This window comes from Pogona vitticeps, chromosome 4 (genome assembly GCF_051106095.1).
Source record: "Pogona vitticeps strain Pit_001003342236 chromosome 4, PviZW2.1, whole genome shotgun sequence".
NCBI lineage: Eukaryota > Metazoa > Chordata > Lepidosauria > Squamata > Agamidae > Pogona > Pogona vitticeps.
The window spans coordinates 7,497,966-7,511,521 of record NC_135786.1 but is presented as its reverse complement, the minus strand read 5'-3'; the positions used below and the strand labels follow the sequence as shown (position 1 = coordinate 7,511,521).

Genomic DNA, 13,556 nt, shown 5'->3' with positions numbered 1-13,556 from the left:
ATTCAACTCACTGGACCTCCTGGGAGAAGAGCCAGCCTGGGTGGCCTTGGGCAAGCTGCACAGTTCCAGGGTGGTCCCCAGAAGAAGGGAATGGCAAGCCACTTCTGAGTATTTTCTACCTGGAAATCCCTGAAAAAGGGTCGCCATGAATCAAAATTGACTTGATGGCACAGGATTATTAATATTATTATTGAATACAGGTAACTCATTGGGAAGGGGAAAAGGGTGAAAAAATGACATCTCAAGCACTTATTCTTTCACTTTTATTTTGTTTAAGCATTCATGGTTCTAAAACGTGTTATGAGCTATCTTAGATTTTTAAATGTTGTAAAGTAGGATAAAAACACTTTAAGCAATATTAACAAGTGATTTTCTTCATAAGTGAAAGGACAGCCAGAGAATGGTGTCCATGCTGGAGTGCATTCTGTTTACATTCAGAAGTGGGACTCAGGGAAAGATGTAGAATTAGAATAAATACAAAGACAAAAAATAGGTAAGTATCCAAGGCTGAGCAAGAATTCGGAGTGCTACTCTTTCACTCAATTCAGGTTGCCCGAGTCCTACTCTGGCCCCATTGTGCATTTGCTCTTTTTTCCTGAAGGAGGATGTGGGAATTTGTTAGGCAAACCCCGCTGTATTATGAAATGTATTATCTATTTTGTGCTTATTATGAACTTTTAGTTATGTTGTGTTGCGTTATGATTATTATTGTTATTTTCATATTGTGAACCACTCAGAGTGGCCTTTGGCCAGATTAGGGGGGGGGCATATAAATCAAATAAATACATACATGCTTACATACATACACAATGAGAATCAGAAGAAATAGAGAAATATTAACTGGCTCCCTCTAGTACCCAATTCTGGTACTGCACTTTGGAAATATTTTACAAAAGTACTGTACTTAAAAGCAAAGCCAAATAATACTTCCTTTTCTACTGAAGCCTGATTTTAAAAAAAGCACTCTGTTCTCTGCAGGAGAAGAAGAGGGACAGTTTAGCTGGTGAAAAGGCTTTCTTACCCAAGATGAGTCCAACCATGGAACTAAGATAGCCAGTGCCACTTCCCAAATTCAAGAAGGAAAGCCCAGGTTGTAGATCCAGGGCTTCCATGACCTCGGAGTAAATGCAGGGAGCAGAGAGGTGAATGTTCCCATGTTTCCATGCCAAGTCTTTGTATGCATTATCCTTAAACTCTTCAAGGTAATAGTCTGCTCTGTCAACAGCCCTGAAGGCCTGCTCCACCAGCTCTGTCCGGATGTACTGAGCCTCTTTCAGGTTATCAATTAACTCATCGTTGTCCTCTCCTGCACTCACAGCACCTCCCATTGCTCACACTGGTTCAGAAAACAATTGTCAACTGAATGTGGGAGAAAAAAAGAAAAAGAAAATAGTCACTATACTAATTGGAAGAAATTGCTCAGCATGAGAGTCCAGAAGGCAGAACGTTCTGTATACGAGATCATAATGGAGCTAATATACACAAACAATATACAATATCCATATATACAAATAGTTACAGGTCTCTTTTCTCAACTGGACATCTCCCCTTCAATGAGGCATGTAATTCACTACTGCAATGACACAACCCTAAGATATCAGACAGCAGTGATTTTCTTGATGAACCAATTTTATTGTATCAGGAAAAACAAAAGAAAAAGTATATAAAGAAGAAAAAATGTTGTGACACCTTAAAGATTAACAGCTATATTTTAAGTGGAGGAAGCCCACTTCCTCAGACATATGACATTAAAATACAGCAGTTAGTCTTTAAGGTGTTACAATGTTTTTATCTTCTTCATTTTTTTTGTTTTTGTTTGATATGCTAGCACAGACCAAAATGGCTAACTCTTCTAAAACTACAATTTTATTGCACTATCAACTATTGTCTTTAACTGCTTCTGGATACTGGGCATGACTTGTAACTCACAGTGATAAATTGATTTTTTTTTTTTTTTTACATCCAGAGAAGCATGCTTTGTTTCTGCCAACAGGGTGAACAAAAGAACACCATTAATGCTGCATGAGGACACTCTGAAAACAAGAAATGACAGGCCTATAACCATCAGATCAGGCCATTATTTCTTGAGGTTTCTGACATGGTTACTAACAACTTGCTCTCTTAACAAATAAGATGGGCTCTGGAACAGACCCCTCCTCAAACTCCTATTCCAGCTCCCCACCAGGCCTCCCCCTAGAATTTAAAGAGATACAGTATTACTAGAGATAATCAGGATGCCAGCTAACCAGACATGCAAACAGGAATATACATGTAAGTCAGGCAGTGGTAAAGAAAAATCAAAGTATTTTGTCAAGACTCTGTGCAGGGGAAAATGTCAAGAACCCAGAGTGCCTTTAAAGTAGTTGCTTGGATCCCAGCCTTAAAATCAAATGAAATTTGGAGTTTGTGTTATATAAAGGAACAAGTCTTAGGAGTTGACAACCAGACTTCAACCATGACTCTGCCATGAGGTCTAATATACAATTATCACAAAAAAGTAAAAAGGATCAGATCTATACAATTACTGCTCCACAAATGTAATATGGAACACTTTTCAACATAAAAAGTTCAGTTTGCAATGCTAAAACTGTCCACCTCTTTCTTACAGACTGTTAACATTTCATATAGGAAGAACACAATGTGAATTTTTATTAACAGTGCTTTGCTGTTTTGACAGGAACTGCAAAAGCAGCAGATTCTGTTTGTTCTTGGTTTACAACATTCCCTTGTCTTCACTGTTGCATTTATTCAGCAGAAAGGTGATCTTTCCACGTCCATCAAAAACCTATGCACAAATCCAGAACATACTGCAAAATCCAAACAAGATACAGTACAAGAGATTAACACTGCACAGATCTTATGGGTATGTTGCAACAAAGTGCCCATTGCTTAAACGCAGTTAGTGAGCTTGTGATACTTAGTACCACAAAATCAAACTTTGAATACAGCACTGTTTTGAATGTTACTCAGCTTTTAGTTTATGCAGAATTACTGAGCTTGTATATTTTTGCATAATTTGGGCTTCTTCCTCAGAACTGAAAATGTATGAATTTGAAACTAGCTAATAGGTAGACGTGCCCTGCCAGCAGAGGGCTTTATGGTGGTGGCAGAATTGAGGCATCAAAGAAACCATATGGCCTCAAGGGGATAACTGCCACATTGTTCTCCTTTTGGTTGTTTTATTTCCCCGTGTTTTACTGTGTTTTATTATGATGGCCTATGGCTATAAATACAATTAGTATTTAGATATGTAATATGAACTCCAGGAAAACTCTTCAAAGTTGTCTTCAGGCTCTATGCACATGGGGGGGGGAGTGCCAGAAAGCCACAGTTTGCTATCTCCTACTTAATTTTCAGGGAAGATCATGAGCTGTGGTGTGTTTTCCACTTCAACCAACTATGCGTGTGCTGACAGAGAGAGAAAGAAAGAAAGACAAGGGGATAACTTGGCCTATTGCCTCTATGTTCTGTTCCTGATTGTTTTCTGATCAATCCATGCATTGATTAACTGCTCCGTCAAAAGATTCCTGCAGAGAATAGATGGCAAACATGTTCAAGCAGCTCCAAAGTCCATCTAGTCCAGACTCCTGTCCCACTTAATGAGCAACTGGATGCATCACTGAGAAAATCACAGGGAGATTTTGCACACCTACTAATAGTAAACACTACAGCTGGAATCCTCTCTTTGCATAAAGCAAAGTTATACAACACAGTGATATACTGCCCTTATGTTATTAAGAACACCTTTCCATCTGTTAGAACAAGGAGGATGCTTTTAAGAAAAAGAGAATAGGAAATATCGAACATGAACAAAATATTCTAAGCACTATGTCATGGAAACTATGAACAAACTAAAACACAGAGTTCCCAATGTAATTTAGTGTGAATGCCTTTCCCCATCTTCTTTTCTGGATTCTTAATTTGATGTAAAGTTTACTTTAAGCAAAATGCACATAGCTTCGACCACTACATTTTGCATCTGATTTCCATTAGTAACAAAAGGACTTGAGGACAAAATCAAAGAGTTCCCAATTCAAGACTGCTGCTCTCTGACCTGGCTGCAGTCCAGTTACAGGGTTATTAGCATGCCTTTGTGCACTCTGTTGTGCCACTACAAGAGATAATTGGTTTGCAGCCAATTCAGGGCACACTTGCTGAAAGCAGAGTCTCCTGTCTATATTGCCCTCACACAGAAGAGATGTGTAGCACAAGTGAGGGGGGGAGCAGTGGTAATGAACAGTCTTCCCACAGCCTAGAGCAGTAGTTGTTTTACAGCCAAGACTTGCTGCAGACATCCTAGTTTCAAAATATATTACAGCTAAATACTAAAATATGTCTGCATTTATTTTCATTCTCTGGCCATACATTTACTGTCTCAGGCACCTTTCCCATGCCTCATACATACTTGCAGTTAGCCAAAACATTGCTGTGTGGATTGTAGGCCCAGATAATCAATATTAACAAAATGAAGCAGAGTTACAGAACTTTGCTTATATCCTGAAAGGATTCCTATCCTTGAAAGATACCAGATGGAATACTGGATAGAGGATTTGATAATACACAAATAGGTACAGCTGAAAAAGATTTCTTTTTTGAACTGAAACTCTTGTTCAGATGGATTAAGACTGGGATATTCACTGGGTGCCACTTGAAAAAACAAAACAAAACACCCTTTTCTTGTCTGGAAACTTTGTGCTCTAAGTGAGATAAATGTTCAGATCTGAAAGCAAAGAGAAACACATCAAGGAAACTAGGTTTTTTTTCCTGCACAATGTATATATTGTCACCCTACTTCATTCTCAGAATTTTAGGAGTCTAGACATCAGCACCATCCATTTGTAACTTTCCTGTGCTTTCCCACCACATTCCCCTTACAACAGTAGCAGAGAATCTGAGGCTTAAAAGGTATATAGAACTAGTATGATAAATGGGTTTGTGCATGTAGGCAGACACTAGAACCTCATTGGAAAAGCAGAAAGGGATCCTTACACTTTTGTTAGTGCAACAAGACCTCATTGTCACAAGGCAGGAAGGTGACATGACAAAGAGAGTGACTTTGTGCCCACTGCTTTTAAGACAAGGAATAGCAGCAGGAAGAGCATGAATCAAGTGATCCCATGATCACCATAGAAGGCTTACTAAGGGGGATGGATTGAGTGATGTTGGTGGTGCTCATTGGAAAAGAGGAAGAAAAAGAGGGAAAGATTATGCTAAGAGAATATGGGCAAGAGGCAAAACTTTACACCTGCCAACCTTTTTTTTTTTTGGAGGGGAGTGGTACAGCATGGCAAAATTAGAAGAGAGAGACATGACAATGCTGGGAAAATGAAGATGACAAGGATCAGAGGTCTTGTACCCATTATCTTGAGGACTGAGCTTCAGGCTGAGGACAAATTCTGGGGTCTTAGAAAAGGAATGGAAAGAACTCATTGCTCCCATGGTCAAGCGGAGTAAGATGGGGTAGATTCAGACGACTGGGACATATCAGGAAAAGAAGTCACAGTATTTTTATCAACAGGTGGAATGAAGGAAAGGTTCGCCAAGGCCTCTATATTTGTTTGGGCTAGGAAAAGAGTGGGTGGAAAGAGTGGGGAACTTATCCTCATTATTCTGAATCCAAGAGGGAGTCGCGTGCGGAGAAATTTTAAAGTCCTGGCATTTGTGGGGAGAGGACCGACTGGCCTCATTCATATTGGAAGAAGTCAATAGGGAGAGAGGAAGAGGAGAAGCTTTGTGCAGGATCCATTATTTTGAAGCAGCAGTGAGAAGAGAAACAAACCACACAGAGAGGGACATTTATTCATCTCGCACACGTCCCCGTGCTCACAAAGCAACACACGACAAGCACAAAAACACCAGACAGAACGGGGGGGGGGGAATACGGGGAAAGAAGGTGGAAGCGTCCTCTACGACCTGCCTCTTTACCTGTGCAGGTGCAACCACAGATGCTATTTAAAGACCCCAAGGGGTGGGGGGTTGGTGGGGGATGATGGCTACCCATTCGCATTCCAATGGGCTGGGGGAGGTGAAGGAGGAGTGAAATGGGGAAAGTTTGCAAGGCTTGGGGGGGGGGAAGGAGGAGGAGGAGGAGAGTATGGGAGTGCAGGCCTTTAACCCCAAATACAGGTTTATTATTATTGGGTGTTGTTATTTTTGGGAGGGGAGGGGGTAAGAATCGATCTCCAAACCGTGCTGGGAATCTTTGTAAGAAGGTTTAGGCCTTCTTTTAGGTGGGGAGGGGTAGTTTCACTCCAGCAGGGAGGTGTTGGTGGTGGGGGAGGGGTCCTTTACCTCCAAGGGGGGGGGAAGCAGGTGATACCCCAGATTGGAGCCTGAGTGTGTGTGTGTGGGGGTGAGTGCTTCTCCTTTGGGGCTCGGAGGGGGGCGAGAGGAAGAGAAGCCTTCGTTAAAGGCGATGAGCGGGGGGGGGGGGAGAGAAGGCGGCGCAAGCCCTCGAGGGGGAGGCGCCCCCCCGTCAGAAAAGAGAGGGGGCCCGACCTGGAGCGAGGGGGGGGTTCTCCCTTCTCCTTCTCTTCCCCCCCTCCCCCCGTCTTTGGCTCACAATTAGAGGAGGGGGGGAGGAGAAGCCCTGAGGGAAGAACAGCCGGCGAAGCTCTACCTGCCCCTCCGCCTCCGCCGGCCCGTCTGTCTGTCTGTCTGTCCGCCCGTCCTCCTCCTCCTCCTCCTCTTCCTCCCCTCACGGCTGTCAACAGTCCCTCAGCTGGAGGAAACACCTCCCTCGGGGAAACGCCACTGCGCAGGCGCGGCGCACGGCCGACGGACGGACTCTGCGCGCGACGAACGAGCGGGCGGGCGGGAGGGAGGCGAGCGGGAGCGGGTCAGGTGGGGAACGTACCATTCTGGCCGAAACGGAAGGGGTGGTGGAGGGGGGTGGCTGGGGAGCAAGACGGAGGGTTGTACCATCCGGGAGGAGGGGTGGGAAGTACCAGGGGGAATGAAGTTCGGAGGGAAAGGGGGGAATGGTCTCCCCATTCAGAAAAGTTCTTTTTCGTCTCCTCCTCCTCCTGGCCTCCCTTCCCACAATCTCTGTAGCTCCCAGAGCCCTCCCCCCACCCACGCGAGCCTACTAGCCATAGTCCAGACTGCAGTAGCCACTTTTCCCTGTTGAGGACCATGGAAGGGGGGGGAGGGGTGTTATCAGTTTTGTTGCTACTTAGCAGTTGCATTTTTATGCTACAGCTCCACTGGATTTTAGATAAACGACATCATCGTCATCATCATCATCACCATCATCATCACCACCACCACCATCATCATCACAACAATAACAATAACAATAACAATAATAACATTACTGTAATAACAATACTGTAATAACAATAACAACAACAACAAACAAATTACATGCAGACATTCGTTTCGTTCATTTAGTCGTTTAGCCGTGTCCGACTCTTCGTGACCCCATGGACCAGAGCACGCCAGGCCCTCCTGTCTTCCACTGCCTCCCGGAGTTGGGTCAAATTCATGTTGGTCACTTCGATGACCCTGTCCAGCCATCTCGTCCTCGGTCGTCCCCTTCTCCTCTTGCCCTCACACTTTCCCAACATCAGGGTCTTTTCCAGGGAGTCTTCTCTCCTCATGAGATGGCCAAAATATTGGAGTCTCAGCTTCAGGATCTGTCCTTCCAGTGATCACTCAGGGTTGATTTCCTTCAGAATGGATAGGTTTGTTCTCTTTGCAGTCCAGGGGACTCTCAAGAGCCTCCTCCAGCACCACAATTCAAAAGCATCCATTCTTCAGCGGTCAGCCTTCCTTATGGTCCAGCTCTCACTTCCATACATCACTACAGGAAAAACCATAGCTTTGACTATTCGGACTTTTGTTGGCAAGGTGAAATCTCTGCTTTTTAAGATGCTGTCAAGGTTTGTCATCGCTTTCCTCCCAAGAAGCAGGGGTCTTTTAATTTCGTGGCTGCTGTCTCCATCTGCAGTGATCATGGAGCCCAAGAAAGTAAAATCTGTCACTGCCTCCATATCTTCCCCTTCTATTTGCCAGGATGAGATGGGACCAGTGGCCATGATCTTAGTTTTTTTGATGTTGAGTTTCAGACCGTTTTTTGCACTCTCCTCTTTCACCCTCATTACAAGGTTCTTTAGTTCCTCCTCGCTTTCTGCCATCAGAGTGGTATCATCTGCATATTGGAGGTTGTTGATATTTCTTCCGGCAATCTTAATTCCAGTTTGGGATTCCTCCAGTCCAGCCTTCCACATGATGTACTCTGCATATAAGTTAAATAAGCAGGGAGACAATATACAGCCTTGTCGTACTCCTTTCCCAATTTTGACCCAATCAGTTGTTCCATATCCAGTTCTAACTGTTGCTTCCTGTCCCACATATAGGTTTCTCAGGAGATGGATAAGGTGGTCAGGCACGCCCATTTCTTTAAGGACTTGCCATAGTTTGCTGTGGTCCACACAGTCAAAGGCTTTTGCATAATCAATAAAGCAGAAGTAGATGTTTTTCTGGAACTCTCTGGCTTTCTCCATAATCCAGCGCATGTTAGCAATTTGGTCTCGAGGTCCTCTGCCCCTTTGGAATCCTGCTTGTACATCTGGGAGTTCTCGGTCCACATATTGCTGAAGCCTACCTTGTAGGATTTTGAGCATAACCTTGCTAGCGTGTGAAATGAGTGCAATTGTGCGGTAGTTGGAGCATTCTTTGGCACTGCCTTTCTTTGGTATTGGGATGTAGACTGATCTTTTCCAGTCCTCTGGCCACTGTTGAGTTTTCCAAACTTGCTGGCATATTGAATGTAGCACCTTAACAGCATCATCTTTTAAGATCTTAAATAGTTCAACTGGAATGCCATCACCTCCACTGGCCTTGTTGTTAGCCAGGCTTTCTAAGGCCCACTTGACTTCGCTCTCCAGGATGTCTGGCTCAAGGTCAGCAACTACATTGTCTGGGTTGTCCGGGATATCCAAATCTTTCTGATATAATTCCTCTGTGTATTCTTGCCACCTCTTCTTGATGTTTTCTGCTTCTGTAAGGTCCCTTCCATTTTTGTCTTTTATCATGTTCATCTTTGCGCAAAATGTTCCTCTAATATCTCCAATTTTCCTGAACAGATCTCTGGTCTTTCCTTTTCTGTTATCTTCCTCTATTTCTTTGCATTGTTCATTTAAGAAGGCCCTCTTGACTCTCCTTGCTATTCTTTGGAAGTCTGCATTCAGTTTTCTGTAACTTTCCCTATCTCCCTTGCATTTTGTTTCCCTTCTCCTCTCTGCTATTTCTAAGGCCTCGTTGGACAGCCACTTTGCTTTCTTGCATTTCCTTTTCTTTGGGATGGTTTTCGTTGCTGCCTCCTGTATAATGTTACGAGCCTCTATCCAAAGTTCTTCAGGCACTCTGTCCACCAAATCGAGTTCCTTAAATCTGTTCTTCACTTCCTCTGTGTATTCATGAGGGATTTGGTTTAGATTATATCTGAGTAGCCCAGTGGTTTTTCCTACTCTCTTCAGTTTAAGCTTGAATTTTGCTATGAGAAGCTGATGATCAGAGCCACAATCAGCTCCAGGTCTTGTTTTTGCTGACTGTATAGAGCTTCTCCCTTTGCCCTTCTCCCTTTGCCCAATACGAATCCAAGGCAGACCTTTCAACATGACAATAATCCAAGTTTATGCACCAACCTCCATTGCTGAGGAGACTGAAATTGACCAATTTTTTGAAGATTTACAACACCTTCTAGAACTGACACCAAAGAAAGATGTTCTTCTCATTCCAGGGGACTGGAATGCCAAAGTAGGGAGTCAAGAGATAAAAGGAACAACAGGGAAGTTTGGCCTTGGAATTCAAAATAAAGCAGGGCAAAGGCTAATAAAGTTATGAAATTGATACAGTCTTGATTCAGCCTATATTTCTTTCACATTGTGTTGATGGCCGTGGCCAAAGAATGGTTGAGAATGGCTGCTTTAGAGTGCATTCAGTGTTAGATACAATGAGGAAAAGGACGAAAAGAGGGAGGGGGAGGAAGAAGAGAAAATTAGCCTAAACAGCCTTCCATGGAACTCCATGGTAAGCCCCTTTTCCCAGGCAACACACTAATGCAAACAGTGTTCTTTTCACCTCATTGGGTAGAATGGCATAACCAGAAATGACCTGAAGTTGTTTAGAGGTGTTTATGAATGCATAGCAGAGTTATTGAAGTTTGGCATAAGGAACTGGAGAGAAATCACGAGTTCCTTTTGAATTATACAGGAAGAGACATTGTCAAGTTGAAGTCCGTGCAGCAACATTACAGGAGGAAAATTGTAGCATTCACTGAAACCAAAGCAATTGTATAGGAAAGTTTGCCATGCAACGCAGACTATGATGCTGTTCTTAGTAGAGCTGTTTGAACAGATACGGTCCTGAACAAACTACTGTATATTAACTCTTCAAATGGAATCTCTGTGGCATGCAAAAATCAAGATGAGCAGTGGTCGCTAGATATCCTTGGACTACAACTCCCAGAAGTCCTGGCCAGCACAGCTAGTGGTGAAGGCTTCTGGGAGATTCAGCCCAAGAATGCCTGTTTCCCCTCCAATGCCATGGGTCTCCTCTGTGATGCTCAACAGAGGGAATACAATAATAGGTACTTTCTTCCTCTTGGAGATGGCGGCTTTCTTCCTAGAAGTGCAGAGCTGGAAGGGACACAGTGGGGGAATCGAACTCCCAACCTCTGGCTCTGCAGCCAGAGACCCAAACCACGGATCTAGCATAAATGGAAAGATTGCCCTACGATGGATCAGGAAGACTCTGGTTCAAATGTTGCTTTAGCCGCAAATTTGCTCTGTGGCTTTAAGTAACCTTCCACCTCTCAACCCAACTCCAGACTCTTGCAATTGGTCTCTTTCTCAAAGGATTTTTTGGAAAACAGATAATTTCACCAAAGACTTTTTGCACACCTGAAAAGTATTATGGGAACTATGACAGAAGTTAAGATAAATAATAGTTTTCACAAAGGTATCTGTCTGGGGTAGCCAAAATAACAGGGACTCTTGTGGCACTTTGGACCCTAGTTATTTGTCATGAACTTTCACAAACTCTAGCCAACGTCTTCAGGTGCTTTAGATGCTTCTAAGGAAAAGAGCTGCGATCCATAAAAAAAATCTTGTTAGGTTTTAAGGGGCTGCGAGATGTTGTCGAAATGAAATGGTTCCTGTGCAAAAAATTCTCTGTTTTGGATGGTTTTGGCCACAAGGGGTCACCCTTGCTCAGATTTTGCAGAACTATAGCCGGTTAATAGTAGAAGCCTGCCTGTATGACTATGCAGAGTTGATAGAAGTAAAGGCTTGTGGTCCCCAGCCAAATTAAAAAGTAGTTGACTCTTGAGTTGTTCGCAGGTCTTCTTAAGCACTAGAAAGCCTAAGGATGTTCACACTACACTTCTCCCTTCAGCAATCCCGGGATTCAGGGTGCTTGGCTTCCTGTGTAGTTCAAAATCCATATATAACTCTTGTGGTTCCAGAAACATAATCTAGCAACCTGTATCAGCTTCCAAGCATGCCCAGCACCCTATTGCCATGTGGAACCACCATTGTGTGTGTGTGTGTGTGTGTGTGTGTGTGTGTGTGTGTGTGTGTGTGTGTGTGTGTGTGTGTGTGTGTGTGTTGTGTGTGTGTGTGTGTATGTGTGTGTGTGTGTGTGTGTGTGTGTGTGAGAGAGAGAGAGAGAGAGAGAGAGAGAGAGAGCCAAGCTGCTGCTATCAGACCGGACATGGGAAGTGGCGGCTACAATATGGATAACAACAGGGCCCTAGATAAACTCAAGACTCAGCTTTCTCAGGCCACTTAACAGCACAGTATTTATTGAATACTGATTTATTTGTAAACAACACGGGAAGTAGCAGTTACCAGTTATAAGTCTTTGCTCGACTGGCATAGAGCATGATGCCAGGGGCTACTTCTGATGGTGGGAGAGTTCATTGCTCCTCACTAGGTAGATACAGCCCGCCTTAAGCTGGGCAGCCCCCAGCCAGTAAGGTGCTACCTCGGCACGGTCTGTTAACCTCAACAGATGGGAAACCCTGACATCTGAGCGTTCAGCCTGGAGGCAGGCAGTGCATCACGGCCTCTCCCAATTTGAAGAGACCCTTGTCCAGCAGGCCGAGGCAAAGAGGCCATCCCCAAAGCAGCAAAATCAGGGAGCTGGACAGGGGACAGATTGGATTTGTCTTCAGTGTGGAAGGGATTGTCACTCTCGAATTGGCCTTCTCAGCCACACTAGACACTGTTCCAAGTCCTCCATACATAGCACGTTACCATCATCTCTCAAGACTGAAGGATGCCCCCCAAAATTCAGTCTCCCTCTACTTCACCTCCATTCAAAGTCCCTCCTGCTTTAAACACTAACCTTCTGGATGCAAGGCTGCAGTAAAGGGCTCTGTATGACCTTCCAGTTGATGGTGTAGTAAGCCAAGAGCACGTTGCCATAGTCTTTCGAGACTGAAGGATGCCTATGATGATGATTATGATGATGATGATTTATTTATTTATTTATTTATTGCAGAGGAAAGTGCAAAAAAGGAAATCATGCTGTTCAAATCTATGCAGCGTAGAACTAATCTTCTGAGAAGCTGGCTCGTGCAGAGAACCGCCCCGTCCTCCTGATTTCTTTCTTCCACTACCATTTGGTATTTTTAATTTAAAATATTTGGGTTTGGGGGGTGGGTTAGGCAGTTCGCAGTCTCATTTCCCTGTCTATTCCAACTGTACAGGAAAGAACAAGATGCATGTCACTCTGAAGAAGTAGAAATGATATTTCTAAACTACAAAAGACATCAAAACACTATCCTCAAAGATCCACCATGTTTTAATTGACAACTTGTACAGCCTCAGTGTTGGCCTTACACAGAACACACCTGTGGACAGCAGAACACGGAACTATGTAGAAAGACAAACAGGTGGGTCCTAGATCAATTCAAGCCTGAACTATCCCTGGAGGTAAAAATGATGAAACTAAGACTGTCTTACTTTGGGTACCTCTTGAGAAGGAAGGATTCTCCGGACAAGGCAACAATGGTGGGCAAGGAGGAAGGCAGCAGGAGAAGAGGAAGGCCCAATAGGAGATGGATTGATTTCCTAAAGGAAGCCACAAGCGTGAGTCTGCAAGAGCTGAGCAGGGAGGCTGAAGATAGGGACAGTCTGGAGATCGCTCATTCATAGGGTGGCCATACGTCGGTGGCAACTTGAGGGCACACAACAACAACAACAGAAAGTGTTTGCCCTCTGAGTTAGGTGGGGAAAATTCTATAGTGGAGGATCAACAATTAAAAGTATTGCAGCAGGTGTCCTTCCTTGTTCTCATCCATCCATTCACCAGTCCGCCCACCCCCATTTATATCTGTCCTGTCCTTCACAGTAAACATCATAGGTAACTTCCTCTCGGTTTTATTCTCCTGCAACAGACCCATGAGAGAGGTCTGTCTGAAAGGGACAGAGGCCACCTGGCTGGATCCAGGTCCCCCAGCAAACCTCATTGCCTTAGGCTGGTGCTGATACAGAAAGCAGCCCATGCCAACACAAAGGTGACCTTAGACCCTGTGGTGGAGTCCG

The 13,556-nt window shown here is 44.0% G+C and overlaps 1 protein-coding gene across 2 annotated transcripts in view; it reads right to left on the bottom strand.

Moving 5' to 3' along the window:
• PCMTD2 (protein-L-isoaspartate (D-aspartate) O-methyltransferase domain containing 2) overlaps positions 1–13,556 on the bottom strand; it is a 99,058-nt gene that overhangs the window by 9,804 nt on the left and 75,698 nt on the right. Inside the window, exons 2-3 of one of the 2 annotated variants that reach the window (XM_078391994.1) lie at positions 6,620–6,679; positions 1,022–1,359 (exon numbers count right to left, since the gene is read on the bottom strand). In XM_078391994.1, the coding sequence (XP_078248120.1) occupies positions 1,022–1,328 (307 nt within the window). In that variant the 5' untranslated portion in view covers positions 1,329–1,359; positions 6,620–6,679. Of the gene's footprint in view, positions 1–1,021; positions 1,360–6,619; positions 6,753–13,556 lie in introns of those variants that run through there. The other variant, XM_020809778.3, reaches the window with a different exon arrangement.